The sequence below is a fragment of the Solea senegalensis genome, linkage group LG17 (assembly GCF_019176455.1).
Source record: "Solea senegalensis isolate Sse05_10M linkage group LG17, IFAPA_SoseM_1, whole genome shotgun sequence".
NCBI lineage: Eukaryota > Metazoa > Chordata > Actinopteri > Pleuronectiformes > Soleidae > Solea > Solea senegalensis.
Window position 1 is genome coordinate 18,775,557 of NC_058037.1, and position 16,589 is coordinate 18,792,145.

The window sequence follows — 16,589 nt, forward strand, 5'->3', positions numbered from 1 at the left end:
GACATATTTTGTAACATCATTTTCAAGACATTTTTAGTAAGTTAATGTAGTTGTCATTAGTATAAATGTTATTTAAAAATAAATACACACATAAATCTTAGGTCAAATGTGGCGAAAACTCCGAAAGAATTGTTTGGGGACCCAAAAAATATCGCTTGTGACCCATCTGTGGGTTTGAGAACCACTGTTGTATATTGTTATGTAATTGTATTCCGTTTCTTAAAATACTTGTTTTCCACCTTGTTTCTCTCATATTCTCCTACTTGTCCCCCCCCCCCGTCATTGTCGTCCACCAGGACTTGGAGGAGCGTCTCCGCCACCATCACCACGCGGAGCTGCAGTCGCTCAGAGAAGCTCATCGCCAGAGCATCGAGACGCTCAAACAGCAATCAGAGCAGGAGCTGCAGACGCTGCGCTTCGAGCTGGAGGACGAGGGCAAAGCCATGCTGGGTATGATCTGCTCTCTCCGTGTATGTTTGCACTTGTACATACATCTTTGTGAGGACCCAAAAAACCTATAAACCACAGGAAGTGAGGACACTTTGGCTCGTCCTCACGTACTGTAGCTTCATAGAGCTGTGTATGGGTTAAGACTTGGGTTTTAGGGTCAGGTCAGGTCAAAACAATGGAAAGAATTTAGTTGTAATGGGTAAGAGTATTGCGTGTGTGTGTGTGTGTGTGTGCCTGGTAGTCCTTATGTTGTGGGGACCTAAATCTGTTTACACAGTCACATTGTGTGTGGTCATTTAAAATCAAAGAAAATCCTCAAAATTGAGCATTTTATCTATACATGTAGACAAGATATTAAACTGTAGTAAAGGTCCAGTGTGTAACACTCATCTAATGAAGGCCCAGTGCCAGAAAACTACGATATCCTTCATAGACCAGAAAGGTCAATAACTCCATTAATCGATTCCTAAATGAATGAATCGTCTACTATTTTGAATATCGATTTGAGTGTTTTTTAAAGAATTAAAAGAAGTATCTCTGCTTTTTCAGCTTCTTAAATTTTCTTATAGAAATATTTTCTGGTTTCTTTGCTCCATATACAGTAACTAAGAAATCATTAAAACTGGAACATCATCATTTCCAGGTTTGAGAAACACTAGCACTTTATTAATCGAGTAAATAGTCAACAGATTCATCAGTTATGAAAATAACTGATAGTTGCAGCTGTGAGCTTGAGCATCACACTCGGGTTGTTTTGTCTTCCATTTTTATCTTCTGTAGATCCTCTGTAAAGCAAGGCCCTGACCTAAATTATACCAAAAAAGGCTTAGGTCTGGGTCACGCAGCTGTGTTTTCATTTCAGCGTCTATGTTTACAAATGATCGTCTTCACACTGCACACGTGTGACACTTTCAGTTCCCAGCAAAGCTGTCAGTTGATGATGATAACGACATTCTAGCGGCACGATTTCCATAAAACTTGACACCTCTCACAGTCTCGGCTGAATCTGAATACATGAAAAACAGTCATATTATATAGAATTTAAAACTATTTTAACAAACAAATAAATCATTTCCCAGATTTGGCATTCATTTGTGTGCGTACAGATAATTGGTGATGTTTTAAATGCTCAGAAAATGCAAAATTAATGGATTGGGACAGTGTATCTTTCTCTCTCTGTTTTTTTTAAGCCAATGAGAGAATATGATGCAGAGTTAAAAACATGTGCTGTGGACTGAAAATGAGGAACGTCTGCCAAGTTTTTAAAAGTTTGAAATTCACTCATTCATTCAAAGGTGCTGGTAAAGTCAGCAGCAGCAGCAGCTGCAGCAGTACTGAGCTGTGCAGTCTGATAAATGGTCTTCCATTAACCTCCATGTCATGGTCCCGACACTGGAGAGCTGCTTCCATCCGTCTCTCACTTCCCTCACCCTGACATCATTTCATTACCTTTCTCTCTTTATCTATTTGCCTCCCCTCACTTCCTCTCTCTCTCTCTCTCTCCCTCTCTGAGTGTGAGTGTGTGTGTAGATATTCTTCTATGTTTCCTTCCACTTTCATCTCAAACAGCTCCTTTTATTCTGACTTTACATTCAAGTATGGAGCTAATAACTGAGCGCGTTCGCCCCCCGCCTGAGCTTCTCCGACCCATTCTTTGCAATAAAGAGGTGTCCACTGGAGTGAGGAAGAGAGAAAGGAAGGAAGAAATAAAGAAAGTGCCGCTCCGAGGCACTTTTCTTTATGTGCAAAGCAGGAAAAAACACTTTATTTTCTTTATTTATTTGGTAATAAAGAGAGAAAATGTCTTTTATCTTACGCAGTTAATGAGCACTTTCCTGCTGTGGAGGTAAAGTTATGTTTTTGTTTTTTTTGAATGAATGTCTTTATTTCAGGTTACATTCATGTAATAAGTAAACATAATCTGAAATTATTTCACACAAAATATGCCAATAACTGAAAAGGAATAGGCTGAAGCACATGTCGTGTATAAAACAAAGAAAAACCAAGAAAATCAGAAATGGAAATTATGAAAGTGTCATTGTTTTAAAGGTATTTGGATCCTTCCATGATTTGACTTTGTACACAAATTCAATTATTCCTCAAAAACCAAAAACTAAAACCTTTAAGAAGTGATGTTTTTATTGAGCTGTAGCACAAACCACTGTTGCTTCACTCAGGAACACTCAAAACCTTTAAAATCAAGTTAAAACTGAGCGTTTTCTCACAATGTACACACCGGGTGGAGTTTGAGCGGTCACTTGAGTAATAAATAAGTTTAGATTTAAGAAAAAAGGATTGTTGATGCTCACAAAGGACACACAATTGACTGTTAGCATCAGGGGGGCTAATAATTATCATGCTAGACTTTCATTTCTCATTGTCGGCTGCAGTTACTTTACATTTCAAGCCTTCTTTGAACCCCAAATCATTCCATTTCCCCTCAAGTCTATTATAAAAGTAAAATGGGACACTTTTGTCGTTTCTGCTTCTGTTCCATCTGTGCTGCGGCTCCACAGCGTCTCTGCGGTCGGAGCTAAACCACATCCACGCGTCGGCCATCGAACACCTGAGACAAACGCACCAGCAGGAGACAGCCGTTGCCAAAGCGGAGCTACAGAAGACGCTGGACAACAACCGGATACAGGTGACGTTTTTTTTTTTATTTAACGGATCACATGTGATAAAATGTGAAATCAAATGACACATTACAGTGTTTTATTTAAGTCATGTTTAAAATGATGGTCTGGATTTAGGCCATTTTGCTAACAATGGCTTGCCATAGTGTTTCTCACTTGAGTTCCAATGTAAATAGAACGCAGCAAAAAGAGTGAATGTGATTAAGAATGTGAAATATAGAGTGTCTTATGTCATTTTTTTCAGCACAACCTATAGGCAATTGGATGAAATTAATACTATATAAACTATATAAACACACCAGTGCAAGACAGTGAAAATAACATTTTAAATCTGATTGATCTGATTTAGGATTTCTGGATCTTACATACTGCGGCTTTAATGGTCCCAGTTTAAAATGGTTTGTCTTTTGTTGACTATTGTCTTCAACAGAGACAGAGGAAACAATTTGACCTGAGGACAGCACATCAGTCTTGGTTTAGATGTCTGTTTGTCACTCTCCCTTTGCTTTGAAAAAATAATCCCTTGAGATTAATTTGATTCCGGGGTAATAATGAAGTCTGGTCTAATCTCTTAAAGTGAAAGTGCTGCATGTGTGAGTTTTTGTTCTATTTATTTATTTTATTTATTTACATTTACATAATGATTTCTTTGTTTATGATGTCGGAGCATCGTAAATTAAAAACCTTCCCCCGCACTGAGTCATCAGAGTCGTGAGTGAAAGAGCTTAGCGGCAGATCGTCGTCACGCTGTGTTGAATAAAGTTTTTATATCTTCAATTACGTTATGGACGAGGAGGGAGGAGAGTGCGTGTGTGCATGTTTTTTTTATCATATTAAATACTAATTATATTATTATTTTCACTTTGAATCATAGATAATTCATAATTTATTGATATACACTGTAAAAAACGACTAAATTAGATTAAATAAAAATGATCTATATCTGAACTTGATGTTTTCTATGCAAAATGATCAAGTTAGTATTTAGGAAATTACGGTAAAGGTCATTTAGTTCATTTATTTTCTGTATTATACTTCTACTAATTGCTATACATATTTAAATATCAGGGAAAATCACTTAAAGTAAAAAAAAAAGGATAATACACAAATAATTAAAAGGCAAATCAGAAAATAATCAAGACGGATGATCGTGCGTTTCATTTTGTGTGTATTTAATAATCATAATTAACTTTAACTAAACAAACTGAGCAAATATTAGCAAGAATTAAGGAAAATTTAAATAAAAGAAGTAAAAACATACTATCATTAAAAAACAGTGAAGAATCATTTAAAAAAGCACAAAAGAATAAATTAAAAGGGTAGAAAATGTGATAAATATTATAAATTTAATGATAAATCCAGACAAAATGTCTTTTATAGATAGATTTTAGTCACTCATATCATCTGTCTTCTCTTTATATATAAAATAAATAAAAGTCCATTTCCATCACATCAGGATTTCAGACTCTAATTCAGAGCAGAGACTGGATGAATCTCCAGCTTCGGCCTGATGATGAATATTTAAAAAACCTGATTTATTTTTCACCGACAGACCTAAAAAAAAATGAGAGCGAAGACACGTTCATGGTCTCTGTTGCTGGTTTTAGAGAGGAGGAGAAAAGAGAGAGGGATGATAATGGATGAGAGGAGTAAAGAGAGGTGACACGACGACGGGAAAGGGAAATAAATCTCAGTGAGTCGTCCACGCTCGTCTGACACCAGAGTGAACGCGCTCTCATCTTTTTCCTGTTACCCAGTTTTTGTTCTGTCATGAGTTTGATTTAAAAGAGGGAAAAAACAGTCATTACAATCAACGCTTTAGAGCTTTAATGGCGTGAGATATCGTGTAAATATCAAAAGAGCTGTTTTTACAGCTTTCTTTATGGTTAATTTCACCGATGTAGGCGACGGTGGCTGCGTACGTTCATTTTTCATCATAAATATGTTTATATTGTGAACTATTTATCGTTTAATGTCAAAACAACACTTTTATTTTGAAATTCAGTGAAATATCATTAGAAATGTTATTATTTCAATGTCTTTTTCTCAAAAAGTTAGATTTTTATTTTGTCCACTACTGACCAAACTAGACACTCGGGGGGCCCCCAGGTCATTTGAGGTCGAGAGTGTCGAGTGTTAGGTGAGGGGGACGGAACTACAAGTGGGTGGGGCTACAGGGGAGGGGGTTGGCCTTAACGTGTCCAAATCCTACAAAACTTGGCGAGTAATCAGAAGTCGTAAAACAAAAGCTTAAAAAAGGTTACGCAAACTGCAAGAGCGGGGGGGCGGGACTACAAATGGCTGGAGCCATTCGCCGGGGGGGGGGTTAAAGTTGTCCAAATCCTGCAGAAATACACAATAAGTCAGAAGTCATACAATAAAAGAATAAGCAAAGGTTACGCAAACCGCAAGAGTGGGGGCGGAACTTGAAATGTATTCAAATCATTTGCAGTTCCGCCCCCTTAAAGCTTTAAGGCCATTTTGGGATGTTTTTCTGAAGTCTTTTTAAAAAACATTTGTGTTTGTGATCAAATGATGTCTTTAAAAGTTCCACATTTTTACTGTTTCATAACAAAGTGAGACGATGGGAAGGTTATTTAGTGACCTGTGATCTCAGAAAAACACTCTTTATACTTTGATTTCCTATTTCATATTTCCCATGTTGTCGCATTTTACCCCAGAAATGATGTAACGTCCGTCTTTGTAATGAGCGTAAATGATGTTGTGCAGGTTAAACACAAGGACAAAGTGCTGCGTTGAATAATAGAAGTCGTTTCACTCGTTTTGCATCAGCGTGCTCAGCATTTATAATCCTCTCTGTGTTCATTCACTAAAGTGGTTAAAGGTTTAATATTCCACAGCAGGAGAAGCGTCCTCTCAAGGACAAACTGAAAAATGGAGAATAAACACATTCGTCTTCTTCTTCTCCTTTGTTGTTGTTGTATTGTTTGTTGTTGTTGTTGTGTTTGCTGCAGGAGCGCGAGCTGCTGGGTCGGATCACGGAGCTGCAGGAGGAGGTGTCGAGGAGGAAGAACCACATCGCTCAGCTGGACCACCAGATCCACACGCTCAACGAGAACATCAGCACGCTCACCAAAGAGCTGGAGCTCAAAGGCAAAGAGGTGCTGAAGATCCGCAGCGAAGCCAATCAACAGATACGGTATGACTCATGTTCATCATCCATTCATCTGCTGATGGTTTGGTCTCGCGTGTGAATGGTTTCTGAATGAAACCAGAAAATATTCACTGTTAAGACGCTGAAAAATCACAGAAACACTCAAACCGATCAAAATTGTTGACGATTAACTTAACTGTTGGCAGATTATTAGTCGGAAAATTACACTTTAATCAGATTAGAGTGAAAAACAGACAAGGTAAAGAACAATTATTTAAGAATGAATGGTTAAAATGATCATTAGCTGCAGCTCTGCTGCGATGATGATGGTTGTCTCTCTCTCTCTCTTATATTACGTAACTCTCTCTCGTCTTGAATCACAGGATAAAAATAGACTGATAAATAAAAAACTAAAGATGAAGCAGAGAGAGAAGATGTTGTCCCCTCAGGGACTCACAGACAGACAGACAGACAGACGTCCACGTTTCCTCGTCCTCTTCTTCTCTCTGATGTCGTCTTTTATTATAACCATGTCCATCACCTCAGCTTATATTAAACTGTATAATATAATATAATCGTCACCAGATGAATAGTTTATTATGGAGCTGCTCCGATGAATCAATTATTAATCCGTTTACTATAAGAATCCTCCACTATTTTAATTGATTAATCGGTTTGTGTGTGGGGTTTATTTTGATTCATTAAAATGATTGTTCAGCTTCTTAAATGTGAATGTATTCTGTTTCCTTTGCTCCACACAACAAATTATTATTAAAACAAAACAATTTATTTCCAGGTTTGATAAAAACTGATCGACATTTAATGCATCGCAATAAGAAGATAAGATTTTTACACTGTATATGTTTTAGATTAGATTAAATTAGATTAGACTTTATTGAGTTCACACTGGGGACATTTTTGGGGACATGTTTGGTTCAGGAAATGTCGATCAGTGTTTACCAAAGCTGGAAATATTGATGTTCTCAAATGTTTTGTTATCATGAAACCAGAGAATATTCACATTTAAGAATAAACTGGCGTTCCTGGTGGTGGCTTTGATTGTGACGTCGCCGTCTCTTGTCTGCGTGGCTCTCTGTGGATCATCACGTCTCCACGTCCTGATTAAAGCGCTCAGAATAAATCAGACGTGACGCGTTCCTCGCGTGCGCCTCCGTGTCCCCGAGCTTTAATGTGACGTCACGCTGGTTCGTGAGAGGATGTGACGCGCGTTTGAAACTGTGACAAACAGCAGGTGAACGCGCTCAGTTTGTATTATACACATCTGAGTTACCAAAATAAAGCGTCGCACAAAGACGACGTCAAGTTTCATCGTCGTCATGTGACCCAGACAGAAGTGAAGGGTGTGGAGCACTGGTTTAATGAGGTTATAGGAATCTGTGACGTGTAACCATGGTAACAGCTGTGCTGAAGGCTGCTGACAGTGAACGTTACTGTGACGTCATGCTGGTTTTTACATAAACAACATGGTAGTTATAGTAGTATTAGTACAACTGTTAGTAATAGTAATAGTAGTAGTAGTAGTAGTAGTAGAAGTAGATAATAGTAGTAGAAGTAGTGATCATAAAACTAGTAGTGATAGTAATAGTAGTAGTGATAGTAGAAGTAGATAATCGTAGTTGAAGTAGTAATAGTAGTAGTAGTAGTAGTGATCGTAGAAGTAGTACTAGTAGTAGTAGTGATAGTAGTAGTGATAGTAGTAGTGATAGTAGAAGTAAATAATAGTAGTAGAAGTAGAAATAGTAGTAGTAGTAGTAATAGTAGTAGTGAGTAGAAGTAGTAATAGTAGTAATAGTAGAAGTAGTAATAGTAATAGTAATGATAGTAGTAGTTGTTTTAGTGATAGTAGAAGTAGTAATGATAGTAGTAGTTTAAGTAGTGATAGTAGAAGTAGTAGTGATAGAAGTAGTAATAATAATAATAGTAGTAGTGATAGTAGGAGGAGTAGTAGTGATAGTAGTGATAGTAGTTATAGTAGTAGTTGTAGTAGTGATAGTAGAAGTAGTAATAGTAGTAGTAGTGTTAGTAGTAGTTGTAGTAGTGATAGTAGTAGTAGTAGTGAATGTAGTAGTAATAATAGTAATAGTAGAAGTGATAGTAGTAGAAGGAGTAGTAGTGATAGTAATAGTAGTTGTAGTAGTGATAGTAGAAGTAATAGTAGTAGTGGTAGTAGTAGTTGTAATAGCGATAGTGGTAGTGATAGTAGTAGTAATAATAGTAATAGTAGTAGTGATAGTAGTGGTTGTAGTAGTAGTGATAGTAGAAGTAGTAATAGTAGTAGTAGTAGTAGTGAATGTAGTAGTAGTAATAATAGTAATAGTCGTAGTGATAGTAGTAGAAGGAGTAGTAGTGATAGTAGAAGTAGTAATAGTAGTAGTAGTGATAGTAGTAGTAGTAATAATAGTAATAGTAGTAGTGATAGTAGTCGAAGTAGTAATAGTAGTAGTAATAGTGATAGTAGAGAAGAAAGACTTGTGAGTAGTGATAATTGCTGCATCAGTCAAACAGTGTTATTAATAATTCTGTCTTCTTGTCTCATCAGTGTCCATGAACAGGAGCTGGTGAAGAGACACGAGAGGGAACTGTCTGAACTAAGCTCCGCCCACAGCAGAGAGACACAGAACATGCTCTCTGACTTCAACAAAGCACAGGAAGTGCTGAAGGACAAGATCTCTGCCCTGCAGATCCTGTACGTACACACTCTCTCCTTATTGATTTGATCAGCTGATATATAGGTATAGAAATTTAGATTCTCATTTAAAGTAAGAGTGTGAATGTGTCTGCTCTAATTTCACAAATGACTGAAGTCCCCACTTTTTAAATATTCTTTAACTTTTTAAGTTTCTTCACTGAAGACGGAATTTGTGGAACGTTCCCTCAGAGATGAATCTCTTTTATCTCATTAACTAACGCCCCCTCTGTCTCTCACTATCTCTCTCACTCTCTCTTCCACCTAATTAATCACCGTGGTGACGGCACACACACACACACACACACACACACACCCACACACACACACACACACACGCTGGGAAAACCTCAGTGTTTAAGCTTCATGAATATTTACATGAAAATGTTTCGTCCAGTGTTTGTGCTTCATCGTCTGCTCCTCTAGGGGGCAGCGTGACACACACACACACACACACACACACACACACACAGTGTTTTTGCTTGGGTCTTTGGTCGCCATGACAACTGTTGCAGTCTCACAGCTCACGTCATTGCGTCTTGCTCACCTGAAATCAAACAGCTGGCAAACTCAGGCATCTACAGGCAGTGCATGAAACGGCAGGTTACCATGGCGACGGTGATGATGCTTTCACACTTAAAATTAGACTGAAAGCAAAATATCCTGCAAAATCTGAGCTCACACCATCATTATAGGTAATTATTTTACATATTTTGTGTTTATTGTAGTCGTATTATATTACATTTAAACCAAATCTTATTGTTTTTATTTAATATACAGTATATTTTCAAACTATTTTACTTTTTTTTATCTGTTTAACCTCTTTTATTCTGCTCCTCTTAATCTTTTATTTTCTTAAATTTTTTGTGCTTTAGCTAAACTAACCTCATCATTATAGTGTCGCTTTCATGATTTTCTGTATTATTTAGTGCTTATTTATATTTGTATTTGGCTGTTTTCTTAACAGGATGTTACATCATTTAGTTTTATATTTTTTTTCATCGATTTACCCTCCTTTATTTTCTTTGAAAAAACTGAACAGAAAGCATTTGTTCAGAGGTGCCTTTAACTAAACTATCTTAAAAAATTTGATCTCACAAAATCATTATAAATTTAAATTTATTTCACATATTTTGTATTTATTTGCATTATGTTACTATTTAACTTGGTCTTACATTTATGTATATATGTATTATGTATATATATATATATATATATATATACATATATATGTATATATTTAAAGATTATTTTGTATTTAATCTATTTAATCTCTTTTATTTTACTCTTTCTAATCGTTTATTTTCTTCAAATTGCAGTTTTTCCAGTACACGAGTGCTTTTTAACCAAATTATCCAACAAAATCTGACCTCACGCCTCATTTTATTATTTATTTTAATTTCTGTGCATTTTAATTTGACATGTTCTGTGTTCATTTTATTATAGAATTTTACTTTTTCACCAAGTCTAACAGTTTTCACACTCATGGAGGCTGTTTTATTTGTTTTGAATTGGTGCTGTTTTTCATTTGTGTGGATTTGATTTTGCAGCTTCGTTTTCCTTGTCTCTGTGTTGTTGTTCATGTCGTGAATCCACGTCTGTGTATAAAAAAAGCCACTTCATAAAACAGAGACTTAAATTTTCAGTCAAATCTCTCCAGTGAGACTCAGAGCGACAGACACTGAAACTCTGAAGACTCATATATCTTTTAAAAGAGCAGACGGTGGAATCCATCATGTAAGAGAGAGAGAGAGAGAGAAGAGAAGAGAAGTGCAGAAACTTTACTGTTAAATTTATGAACGCAGCGACCGCTCGTCTTTATTTTCTGGTGGTTTGTGTGGAACCAGTGACACCACACAAATCACAGAGTCTCTGGAGGGTGGAGATAACAACGCCGTGCTGCTTTGGTTTTCTTTTAAACAGACACTTGTATCAGTTGTGGTTTGTTGTTGTTATTATGGGATGGATAGTATCGAAACGATCTGAAGGCCCCATTTATGCTCCATTTTCATCCATTTTACATCGGGTCCCAAATGCTATCTCCATCTCTCGCGTTGCTATGAACATTTACGTAGTACGTCCTCTAGAGGGCAGTGTCGAGTACCAACAAACGACCAACAAACAAGATCTGTGACGAGCAACATTTTAAATATTTCCGTATGTCCTCTGCGCGTTTGACAACTCACTAATCCAGTAGGGTCCTCGAACCAAACATGGACATTTAACTTCATGTCGATGTATATAATTCTACAGAGACACTCTTCAGAACCATTTTTAAAAGCCCATATAACGACTATTCTTTGTCGTTTTCCTTACTGATTAGACTGTTGACTCTATACTGCCCCTTCCCATGGTTTCCGGTGGTATTGCTCCATTTCATGTCATTGTCAGCGATGGACGAAAGCCGTGGTTCCCAACCTAGTGCCCAAACTCCCGCCTTTAAATTTATTAAGCTTATTAGATTTATTAGCGGCTATACCTGATCGCGTTCCTGTTGTCGGCATCTGTACAACAAAATATCGTGTCTGACAAACATAAAGGTACCAAAGACTCACTGCTATCAACAAATAAAACAAGGCATCTCAAGAGTTACCCGAGTTTTTTAACAAAAACCGCGACCGCTGCTGTTTATTTTTGTATCTTATTGTAGATTATAAATGGGACCATTTTTCTTGGAGAGAACTCGTGTCCACAGCAAGATAACGTGGTTAATCTGCGAGATTATCTTCTCTGGGGCCTGACCTTTTCTCGAGAATGATCAGAACCCGTCAAATAAATGTCACACAGACGGACACACCGTCAGTGAAAAGCTGGTTGAGCGACAACATATGTGTCAAACACAAGCCGAACACACTCATGCTTGAACGTGTTTCATCACGAAGGAGCTGCTGTAGTTTCCTCAGACCGGAAAAAGCACTTATATAAATATCACCGTCGTGTTATTTATGAACGTTTCATTCTGCTCAGTGATATTTAGCATGTGTTGCATGAGGGGGGAAATGTCAGCGGATGTAAAATGACTCAGAGGCTTTAGGAGAAATTGGAGGTATCTCGGAAAATAAAACAAAACCCCAAGTTATAATGGGTTGTTTTTTTTGAAAGTGGTCATAACTATTGCCAGAGGAGAGAAAAGTAGCACTGCTGCATCTTTGGGTTCCAATTACAACCTTTTAATAGTTTTTGTGATCAGTGAAGGACGAAGAAAAAAAACCCAGTCACCTTTTTATTGATCATTATAATGAAAGTGGAATAGCCAATGAATCAGTCGTCTTTTTGCAGTCGCATGAACGAGTGCTTGTATTTACATATACATCATTTATTACCTCCGCAAAAGAGGTTTTGTTTTCATCAGAGTGGGTTCATCTGCACGTCTGTCCTTCCGTCCTTTGGTAAGAATCATGAAAAATACAAAGTTTTTAAGAAATACTCATCTCTATCTCTTTAACGAAGTCGACTACACTAAATTTCATCCACGGATTATGGATTTGGCTGCAGTTCAGATGTGTATATGTGTACATCTCAGTGACATCCTAACCGATCAGGATGAATTCTGTCATGTTTATGTAAAATGGTAATAGCTATAAGAAGGTAAAGAAGTTCTTAGTTCACGTAAAACACGGGTGACAAAGTGTTTCTGAACTCTTCTTTATCTTTTCTCCACACAGGCTGGAGGGAACAGAGGAGAAGTTCAGGAATCGGGAAAGTCGTCCCGAGGATCTTCAGATCATCGCGGAGCTGAAAGACATGGTCTCCGAGAGAGAATCTCTCGTCAAGAAACTGGTGGTAGGTGGTAGCATGAGTACATGTGAAAAGAAAAGAAATAGTACATAAATCAGATTTCACACATAAGATTTTTTTAATTAAGCAGGTTTAGGTTAAGGGCGTTTTTTCCCATCCAGATTCCCCAAATATAACCAATCATTGGCTTGTTAGCATGTGGGATCTAGCTGATGTAAACGTTTCAGCTCCTTAAATAATTGTACTGTAAATACATTTCTCAAACACTACAAAAAGCTTCAGAATAAAAAAAAAACGATATGCTAATGAGAACAAAATCGGATCCAAGATAGAGCCTTGAGGGACACCACATGTCTATGAAGTTCAGTGATCAACTGACTAGTGTCATGGCGGTAAAAGCACAGAGGCAAAGCCAACTCATTTTTCAATAAATAACACTAAATAATGTCATGTGTGCATTTCCACTATCTGGATATTAGCAAAGGGCAAACTTAGAAATCTTATCTTCAAAACCCTGTGTGGAATTTGCGGTATCTGTCGCTTTATTTCTCCCTACAAAGAGGTTATATTTTCACCAGAGTCCATTTTATAGTTTATTTATTGTTTGGAGTACGTAGAAACTGCCAAAACGACTCCCATTACTCTTAATTTGGGGATTAGCGCTGGGTCTGGGAAGAACACATCACTTTTTAGTGCAGATTAATGGTCGACTACGGGGGGGTTTTTTCATAACGAATAAATCATTTAGGTTTGTATGCAACTTTTTCAGATTGTTCGGCCTTGGTGGAGGTGTGTACGTGCTCGACCGAGTGCCGTTCTAGTCCGAAGATTACCATATTTCATCATTTCACATGGACATGGCCCAGAGTTACTTTACATCATTAATGCTGGGCTTTTCACCGCGCTATAACACAAGGCTGCTGCAGTCTCACTGCACTAATCACATCTTTAAAGGTGACTTTATCAAATCAGCTTTCATTTGTCATGGTGAAGAAGCCGTCGCCACTGAAATTTCCCCAGTCCTGAGCTGGTGTTTGACGATCCACGGCGTGTTCCGCAGAGCAATTAGGCCCCGGAAGAAAAGCTATCGCGGTAGAAATTAATGTTCTGAAGCGGCGACATTAAGCTAACTCGATTTTTTTCCCTCTCCCTCAGGACGATAAGAAGTTCTACCAACTCGAACTCGTCAACAGGGAGACCAACTTCAACAAGGTGTTCAACGCCAGTCCCAACGTAGGAGTTATCAACCCACTCATCAAGGTAGGACCGGACGCACACGGGAGCACTCTGAGAACGCCGGCCGCTTTATTTAAAACCACGTAGCAAAGATGATATCCACTCCATCTCATTTCATATCCACTTCAATCCCCTTCACTTTCAATACGGATCTCTGTTGAAGCAAATCAGTCTTCAACTTCGATGAAAAAGACCTTTAGCGTGGAAATATGCGCGATTTTAATTGAAAAATGAACTATTTGACGACTGTGTGGTCGTACGTGTGTTAGAGAGAATTACTGCAAAAATGTGTAGTTTGAAATTGAAAAGTTGCTAATATTTTAGTAAAAATGTGGCTATTGATTATCATTTCATGAATGATCATTTGCATAACTGCGTGTGGTCTGATCACATTTGATCATCCCTGGCTAAACAATCGGCTAAATCTCGTGTAAAAATGTTAGAAAAGTGTATATGACATCACATTGTTTGAACTGAGCTCCACCCTCCACAAAAAGTTCACCTTAAAGGTCACACTTCACAGTTTGTCTGAGTTGAATGGTTCCCACTGCATGACGATCAGTATCTCTGAGGTTCTAGAACGCTCAGTATTTTCTGTTCTTTGCTGTAACACGTGTCTTCTCCACACATGTAGTATCTCTGTGTGTGTGTGTGTTGTGTTTCACTCATATGTGTGTGTGTGTGTGTATCAACGTTTAGACGTTGCGAGCAACTCTTTCTCCGCCCGGTCCAGACTCTTCTTCTCTCTGACGTTTTTTTGCTTCCCTTTGCTTTCCAAGCCATGTGTTTAGCGTGAGATGTTTCCAGCCTTGACAACATCTCTGCTCATCCGCTCAGAGCCAGTGACGCCGAGCGACTCCCGTCCTCACTCTGATCCATTCAATCTGCTTCCCTCAGCATTTAGACATGGTCACTTTAGCACGCTGCTCTTTTTATTTCCCCCTCCTCCCCACTGGACTCTATCGACCTCTGCTCCATTTCCCCTCCATTTCCTCTTATCTTTTATTATTATTATTATTTCAAACTTTCCCTTTTTTGACCCCGGTGCCCCTCCCTTTTTCTTTTTGTCTGTGTAGCAAAAGAAAAAGAGTGAGAAAACAGCAGCCAGCAGATTGAGCAGCTCTTCTAATCTCAGGGCTTTGGAGGCAGCGGGCGTGGGCGTGGGCGTGGGCATGGGTGTGACGGGATCAGGGAGCGGGTTGCCCCCACACCCACCACATCCACCGCCCCCACCCCCAACCCAGTCCAGCCGTCTAGAGCCCATCCCCAACTCCCCCCTCCACCACCTTGAGTTCAACTCCACCAAACCTCTTCCCCCGCCGACCCCTCCCACCGAACCCAAGAAATTCATGAGGTGAGACCTTTTCAGACCCCGGCGGGCAGCAAGCTGGTCAGTCCATGCATCAGTCATCCAATCACAGGCCTCTATTTCCCGTAAGAAATACCTGTGAGTTAAAGAGGTGGAAGCACTTTCAGAGTCAAACTTCAAGTTATTTGTGACATAACGATAACTAATATTTGACATTTTCCTCTCTCCGTGAAAACAAAAGGATTTATAAAAATCATTATGTGTGAAAAATAAAACATATTATAACTGGATGTTAGCTTTCACTCCCTGTAACTGGTGTTAAACGTGTCCGTTCTCACATGCTAATGACGTAAAAGTGATTATTGACATTTGAAGCTGAGTTTATCAAGTGTTAGGGTGAAAAGCGCTTAAATGTTCCATATATAGCTGATAAATCGAATTATTGCCTGTTGAACGGACCACTATTGGTGGAATTAAGTGTAGCTGTAGTGTAGCTAGCTGGTTTTATACTCTGCGATAATTTCAGCATCTGATCGTGCCATTAGTGAATGCAGCAAGAAAATACAGTGAAATTTATTATTATAGCCTTTAAGAAAAAAAAAAAAAATTATGCCATTTTTGTACATTTTACAAATATACAAGCTTTGAATTTTCTACAAAAAATACTTCGTTTACAACAGGGAAGACGTTAACAAACACGTAAAAGCAGAGAACTTAAGTGCAATGTTGCTTATCGCGTGGACAGATTTTGGCTTTTGTGGTGATCTGCTGTACTTTAGCATCCGAAGTAGCACAGGCGTTAGCTCGTTACCACGCCGTAATTAGAACAATTGTTAGCCATTTAAGGATAAATGATAAAGTGTTTGGCAAAAGTTTGCTGAGAAACAGTGCCTCATATTTAGCTCAGGTTTTGCTGCTGTGTTCGCCACAAAGTTAGCAAAGCAGGACAGAGTTGCTAACATTATCAAAATTGTCGTACAGTTTGGTTAGCTTCTGTGTTGAAAAAAAATATACATAGTGAGTATTTTTGTTTAAAAAAACACACTGCTTACAGTAAATAGTACATCTAAACAAAGCCAGTTACTCAGCTAGTGAACTAGCTAACATGCTAACATTTGCAGATGGACTTTTTTAATTTAATTTAATTTTTTAACAAAGTAATGTTCAAAATCTTAAGATATTTTTATTTACACCAATGACATGTTACGGTCATGTTAAGTCAAATGTACAGTTTGTCAGCTCCGCTATTTAGTGGCAGCATTTAGCATTTAGCATTTAGCATTTAGCGTTAAACCCCAAACTTTCAACTGTATATGAATGTATGTTCTCAGGTGAAAAAGACATTTGACTCAGTTTTCCCTGCTGAACCAGCATCGTGACATAAACACACGCTTCATA

General features: G+C 38.1%; 1 protein-coding gene across 2 annotated transcripts in view; it reads left to right on the top strand.

The window, feature by feature from the left end:
* The window catches only part of fam184ab (family with sequence similarity 184 member Ab), a 125,739-nt gene that overhangs the window by 106,293 nt on the left and 2,857 nt on the right, over positions 1-16,589 (top strand). Inside the window, exons 15-21 of one of the 2 annotated variants that reach the window (XM_044049505.1) lie at positions 297-450; positions 2,967-3,094; positions 6,062-6,246; positions 8,762-8,908; positions 12,574-12,691; positions 13,802-13,906; positions 14,959-15,236. In XM_044049505.1, coding sequence (XP_043905440.1) covers positions 297-450; positions 2,967-3,094; positions 6,062-6,246; positions 8,762-8,908; positions 12,574-12,691; positions 13,802-13,906; positions 14,959-15,236 — 1,115 coding nt within the window. The remainder of the gene's footprint in view (positions 1-296; positions 451-2,966; positions 3,095-6,061; positions 6,247-8,761; positions 8,909-12,573; positions 12,692-13,801; positions 13,907-14,958; positions 15,237-16,589) is intronic. The other variant, XM_044049506.1, reaches the window with a different exon arrangement.